Genomic DNA, 6,933 nt, shown 5'->3' on the forward strand with positions numbered 1-6,933 from the left:
AAGAGGAAAGTGACGCAGAAAAAGCAGAAAAAAGAGACATAGCCCACCGAAGCCAGAAATAGAGGATTCGGCGAGCGCCAACCCTACTTGCACGACTGCTTCAAGTCCGCCTTCTGGGACAGTGTGCCGTGCAAGTTTAGTGGTCGGTTGTGCCATTTCATCCCTTGGAAAGCTAAGGGGATGAAGTGCCACACCAGGCCAGGGTAGGAGAGTGAGCAGCAGTGTATAGTCCGAACGCTCCCCCGAGCAGCGGTGTATAGTCCGAATGCTCTCTCGAGTAGCGGTGTAGAGTCCAAATGTCCTCCTAAGTCAGAAGAAGTCGGCCCCCCTATCTCATCACCTCGAGCCAACGACGACAGCAGTAACAACCATAATAACAACAACAGCGACAAGACAGTATAATCTCGCTCGGCAAGGGGAAGCCCAGGCAAAAGGCCATGGCGTGGTTGATGAGAATGCCACCATGTAACCGTAAGGCCGTGGACCCCAAACATGGTGGGTAGCAATGAAGGAGGATGGTGAGAAGAAAGGGATGGAAAGATGTTGAAAGGCACTTGGATAAAAAGATGGTACCAGAAGGCCCCCATTTATAGCGGGTGATACTATGACCGACAACGCCATCAATGCCTTTGAAAGACGGATCGGCAGGCGCAATCAATGCGTTATTGAAAACTGAATCAACAGCGGTATTGTTGCTTTGAAGAATGGGAATTGGCAGCGCATTGAACGACGCTGAAAAGACAAGTCCATGGGACACCCCGGTTATCGTGAAGGCTTACATCATAAGTGTGATATCATCAATATGACATCATCACGGGAAGTCCGAAGAGTTGGATGTCAAAATCGTTTCTTATCGTTCTACTACAAAAAATACGGGGACTATCTGTATACGGTGAAATCGGAGGGTCCAATTCCTCGTCATCGAGGCACCGTAGAAGATCATCTCGAAGGCTCGAGGCTACAAGGCTACGGTTGAGTTTCCTCCCTCGAGGTTCGTCGACACTCGACCTTGGGATAATGTTGACCCCGGCTATGGTAGAAACGGGGAGTTCCCAAGGCACACAGCTAGGGCTGACTAAGTCTAGTGGGCTACTCTAAACCCGAATCAGGGCATCATCTAGCTGTCCCATCTCCATATCTTTGTAATTAATGAATTTTGTACTATGTTGGGATTCCCCTATATAAAGGGGATCCTTTCCATATTGTAGGGATCCTGTTGCTCCATACTAAATACACAAGAACATTCTCTCCGCTCTCTAATATATTCTCTTGATATTATTGCTTCCATTTATTATCTTCACTGTTGTTCATCATTTATTGCTTATCATTGGACATAAAGAGCCTTCATTGATTTTATTATAACTGTTAGTCGCTCTTCAGCTGCCTTCGATAGCTCCCCGTCGATGCCGGAATCGACCTCGAGGCCCCGGATCGACAGGCTCGAGGCCCCGATTGTTAACCTATCGGTTTGGTTATCACCTTATTCCTAACTCTTATCTCGTTTCTAAATCTCATACATAGCATCAACTGTTTAACAACCAGCATAAAAATAGATCACGTATTTTTAGAGTCCCATAATCAAATTTAATTGTGTTACCATTTTCTTTAGATTTCCTTCCTAAAAAAAAGAATCAAAAAATTATTTTTCTCTTCTTGGGTTTTTTTTTCCTTAATAATTTCTCATAGAGTATCTGTTTCAAAAAAAAAAGAAAAATATATGCTCGTTTAAGATTGAGTTTAGAATAGATTATAGAATGTTAAGTCTAAAAAAAAGAGAGATTTTCTTCTTTTTCTCGTAAGAGTAGTCATTAAGGTAAAAAAAAAAGAGAACGTTAGTTTGTTTACTTTATTCCCGATCTTCCAGAACTACGCTTGATCTGATTCATGAGGGACATGATACATAGGAAACTTACATAGGGTTCGATCGAATCATCATTAAATAAAAAGCAAAAACAAAAAAAAAAACAAAAAAAAACAAAAAAAAGCAAAAACAAAAAAAAACAAAAGAGAAAAAGAAAAAAAGAGAATGAAGTTGTGGCACGTGAGAAATGAGAGGAAAGAAATGAGCGATAATCAGAAAGAAAAGAGAGGGAAGGAAATGAAAAACCAAGCGGTGCTAGAAAGAAAAATGAAGAAGGAACTGGGGCAAAAAGAGTGAAATTGGGATGATGCCATATGACCTTCATACCCTCGAAGTCATTTAGAACCGATAACTGTGACTAGGTGCATTGCACATAATGTGAGATTATCTTATGTTAAGTGCCCTAACGCTAACGTGATGACCTCATTTTGTTCCTTTTTTGTTATCTTCATTGAGCAGAAGGGTGGTTGGTTTGTGGTTCTTAAGGTAACTCATCCATACAACACAAGGTCAAAGAGCAAGGTAGCCATGGCTAGCAAAGACTTGGACACGAGTGTTATTGATCCGTCTAAGGAGATTGTTGAATCAGAATCTGAGTTGAAAGAAGAGATCTTAAGGTTGAAAGGACAGATGGCCGAAATATACCAAGCCTGGATTAGTGGGCGTCCTCCACCATCAGTTCCCGCTAACTATACTGAAAGCCTTGTCACCATTCTGCCACTGTCGCAAATCTAGCTTCCTACTGCTGCTGATATCTCCCCCACAACATTTTCACACTCCACCCGCAAAACCACCTCATATCCCGCTCCTTATGCCACTCATGTTTTTGTAGCTCCTCCACCAGTTACTTTTTCTCGACCCTCTAGCGAGACTGTGTTCAAAGTTCCCGATGCCCAACACTATGCCCCAGAACCAACTTTCATAGTCTCGGATCCATACTCTTACGCTCCTAATTTTGAGCCTCCTGGTGAAACTGAAAAGCCTGCTAAGACGGTAGAGCAAGATGAGATATCCAGGAAAGTGAAAATCTTAGAGCAGTCTTTAAGAAACATGCAAGGGATAGGGAGCCAGATGAGTGTGTCTTACAAAGACTTGTGCTTGTTTCCTGACATCCAGCTGCCTGCCGGGTTTAAGATGCCAAAGTTTGATTTGTATGATGGGCGGGGAGATCCAGCAGCCCATCTAAGGGGTTATTGCAGTGAAATGAGAAGTGTTTGCGGGAAAGATGAATTGTTGATGGCATATTTCAGTGAGAGTTTGAGTGGGGAAGCCTTGGAGTGGTTTACTCGTCAAGATGTCAGTACGTGGCATGCATGGGGTGACATGGCTCAAGATTTTTTTCGGCACTATCAGTACAATGTAGATATTATCCCAGACCACTCTTCCCTATCTCAGATGGAAAAGAAACCCGAGGGAAGTTTTAGGGAGTTTGGCTCAGATGGAACGAACAAGTTGCTCGGGTAAGTTCTCCGATTGATAGAAAAGATATTGCTGAGCCCCGCCAACGACAGGATCCAGTGGGCATTCCTGGTAAACGCTTTCAATCTCAATACCGACCCCATGAATATCCTCGTACTCCAGATAATCCTTCTCAGTGTTATTTTCCTCCACAAAATCCCCAAGGTCATACCTCACCTTCCCAGTACTCTATCCACAATGCACCGCCATATGCTCCACACCCACGAGACCCGCAATGGCCTGCACCACCTCCACAAATATCTTACCCGCCTCCTCAAGCATGTCAACCACCTACCCGCAAGAGGTTCCAACCGAGGCCAGAGTACAAAATGAAAAGGCAGCAGCAAAGAGAAAAGTCTTTCACTCATCTTGGAGATTCATATGCTAGTTTGTTCCAAAGGTTGAGGCAATTGGACATGTTGAAGCCGATTCAGATAAAAAGGCCGAACCACATTCCAAAGAATTTTGATTTTTCTCAAAGGTGAGCATATTGCTCTAATGCCCCGGGGCACAGTATAGAAAAGTGTTGGCATCTGAAAAGAGCAATCCAAAAGCTTAATGATGCAGGTGACATTACCGTGCAAAATCCAGATGCAGCGGATACTAGCCAAAGACCATTGCCCGTTCATAATGATACGCATATGGTGGGCATGATTTGTGTTGAAAAGGAATATGAAAACTCTTATGAGTTTCTTGGAAGGCCACTTGCTGCAAAGTTTTCAGCGCTATCAGTCTCGGTTCCAGAAGTTGATCTTAAGAACGAGTTGGCAAAAGGGACCCAAAAGCAATTTGCTAAGGTCAATGTGATGGAGACTTGTGAAGGTCCTAGTAATGTTAGTGCGGAACTCAGTGGCTAAGATGTCGAGCTTGGTAATTGGAAAGACGCTCCCTTATTGGTTACCCGGGGAGGAGTCCCGGTGGTTTATTTTGTTGTCATTTCTGTTGTCTGGGTTATTTAAGGGTTGTAATCCGGATATTGTCTTGTGACTCAAACCCCTCTATCCTTTTATTTTGCCTAGTTTGTTCAGTCGTAAGTAGCTCGTTTAGTGTTATTTAGGTTTTTCCAGGGTTGTAACCCAGTGTATTTTTCTTGTTTTGTTGTTCAAACCCTTTCACCGTCTGTCTAATGCAATGTTCTGTTTTCTGCTATTTCTAGTCAGTTTTTGTTTAGTTCTCTTTTCCTTTTATAGTCTCTTCATGCGGATTCTAGTGACATGACATGCACGCGTAATTCTCAGCCTGGTCTTAAAATTTAGTCTAATCATGAAGCAATGAAACAATTTTGAAGATAATATAGACATTTGAGGGAAGTACAGATTTGGACATTTTGAGATCATTTAAAGCCCGAACTGTGAGAAACTGGGGAAGATAATTTGGGGAGTTAATAGGGTGGTAAGAATTTGTTACAAGAGAGTGCATCCCGGACAATGTGAAGCGAGCAACTTTGAGTTCAAGTGCATCTCAAGTAACAAGATAAAGTCAAGGGAGTTTGCTCCGAACAGACGGAGGGTATCTATTGTGAAGAAGAAATTACCCAACGAGAGTTCTGTACTTGACAAGGAACTAAAAAAAGGGTGGAAAGCATATCAGTGATATCAGTGCCGAAGCTGCAAAAGAAATGTTGTGCATGATCTTCCTTTGTCATTTTCAAAATTGCATGTGTTGTACTTGGCATTTTCATGGATTGGGAGGCCCTCTTTCAGCTACCAAAACACTTTATACAATTCGGTACCCCTTTTGAGCCTATGCTAATTTTCTTTGACCTCCCCTCTTTTGGAATCAAGTTAGAGCCATACGGAAAAAAAAAAGAGTTCATGTCCCCATAGATTTGTTTTAGAAACTTCATTCAAAAAAAAAAAAGAAAAAAAAAGAAAAGATAAAGAGCAACAAAAGACAAAACAAGAATTAGTGTGAACTACGTTTGACCTGATTCTTGTCACCACAAGATACCTAGGCAGCCTTACGGTTCGGTCGCACCAAATAAAATATTTCATAATCCCAGGAAGTCGAGAGTAGGACAGTCTCTCTTAGAAATTCCATCTCAAAAAAAAAGGAAAAATAGATTCAAATTCCTTTGTTTTAAAAATTGGGGCAAAGTTTTTAGAATTGATTCCAAAAGTTGTAAATAAATTAACCCCATTGTCTTAGTTATTTTGAGCCTCTATGATATCCTTTCTTTCTAACCCTATCAAAAAGCCACATTACAGTCCAAAAAAGACCTCCCAGATAATCTTTGAGAGTGTCGGGCTAGACATGCCAGGAGCATATGTTGTTTTTACTGTAGTCAATGCCTTGTCATCTACAGAATCAGAGGAAGTAAAAAGAAAAAGAACAAAATTAGAGAGTCTTATCAGTGAAAACCTTCACAGGCACCATAAGGTGATGATGAGTTGAGAGAAAGAGCAAAATAAGAGAGCCTGGATGGTGAAAATCCTTCGGGCACTACAAGTCGAATAGGGACCGTGAATCAGATGGGATAATCAGAGCATTGAAGCCCAGTTTCACGACTCAGAGGTTCGACAAGAGTTGAACATTAGACTTGCTTGACAGATTAGGCCACTTAATCCAAAGGTGCATGTCATGGTCATTAGAGTTGGTGTCCACATATGATAAGTTTCTACTTTGTAATTTTCTTGTTAGGCATCATCTCTTTCCATTGTCCCTTACTCTGTTCCTTTTGTTCGGTTTACTTCCTTTTCTTGAGTCTGTTTGGTCAGAACAAGTGAGAAATGACTTCAAAATTTGCTACCAGCTTTCCAATTGCATCGAACAGAATCTGGTTTGCACATCAAAGTGGCATAAGTCAGGAAAGAACAGTATGCACACTGAGTGGGTGGCAATTGACGTGCTTTGGGATTCATGTGAAATGCAAAGGTTCGGTATATGTTAATTTATGAGCATAATGCAACAGATAAAGGGTATTGGGTTTGAATGGATCAGAGGTGTTTTCTGTGAGCAGGGTGACAGAGGAAGTGGTTAGTCAATAAACAAGCAAGGTCTTTCAAGTTGAAATCAAAGTTATCATGGGAAGTGAAAGGAGCAATCGCCCTCAAAGTCAAGGCCACAAACCAACCACCATGTTTAAACTCACAAGTTTTCTTTGTTTGAAACAGGGACGGAGACGGTGTCCAAATCAAATCTTGGAAGCTTGAACCTCTCAAGTGTCATGCCCAATTTTGTTAGCACAAAGGCTGTTTGAGAATGTTTTTTTTACCTCATAGGCATCCCCCCTAGTTGAGAAGATCATCATCTCTCAAGAATTTGCCCTAGTTGAGAAGAACCATGCCTCCTAGACATCTCCTTAGTTGTGAAGAATATTTGGTTTTCTTATGATCAATGGTCCCGCCTGGAAAATAGAGCCAGTTTTAATTTTTTTAAGTTGATAGTCTCTAGTTTCCTTAATTTCAGGGGTCCCGCTTGGAGAATAGGGTAAGTTTTAATTTTTCTTAAGTTGTTAATCTTTAGTTTTCATTTAGTTCAGTAGTCCTGCCTGGAGAATAGGGTCAGTTTTAGTTTCCTTCAGTTGTCCGTCTTTAGTTTTTTTAAGTTCAAGGGTCCCGCCTGGAGAATGTGGTCAGCTTTTTTTAATTTTCCTTAACATGTTAGTCTTAGTT

At 41.5% G+C, this 6,933-nt stretch overlaps 1 protein-coding gene across 1 annotated transcript; it reads left to right on the plus strand.

The window, feature by feature from the left end:
- The first annotated feature begins 623 nt into the window (after positions 1-623).
- LOC109209011 (extensin-like) lies at positions 624-6,518 on the plus strand. Its single transcript, XM_019372178.1, has 6 exons — positions 624-686; positions 2,597-2,854; positions 3,373-3,706; positions 3,887-4,056; positions 6,231-6,294; positions 6,433-6,518. The coding sequence occupies exons 1-6, from the start codon at positions 624-626 to the stop codon at positions 6,516-6,518; spliced, it is 975 nt and encodes a 324-aa protein (XP_019227723.1).
- Positions 6,519-6,933: the final 415 nt, after the last annotated feature.

The sequence above is a fragment of the Nicotiana attenuata genome, unplaced genomic scaffold (genome assembly GCF_001879085.1).
Source record: "Nicotiana attenuata strain UT unplaced genomic scaffold, NIATTr2, whole genome shotgun sequence".
Classification (NCBI taxonomy): Eukaryota; Viridiplantae; Streptophyta; class Magnoliopsida; order Solanales; family Solanaceae; genus Nicotiana; species Nicotiana attenuata.

What these genes read in the sequence shown, in the direction of transcription:
- LOC109209011 (XM_019372178.1), top strand. Translation starts at nt 624, where the DNA reads ATGCCTTTGAAAGACGGATCGGCAGGCGCAATCAATGCGTTATTGAAA. An exon ending in TGAAAACTGAATCAACAGCG is followed by an intron (nt 687 to 2,596) that starts GTATTGTTGCTT and finishes TCGCAAATCTAG; the next exon opens with CTTCCTACTGCTGCTGATAT. An exon ending in TCTTGGAGATTCATATGCTA is followed by an intron (nt 3,707 to 3,886) that starts GTTTGTTCCAAA and finishes TTAATGATGCAG; the next exon opens with GTGACATTACCGTGCAAAAT.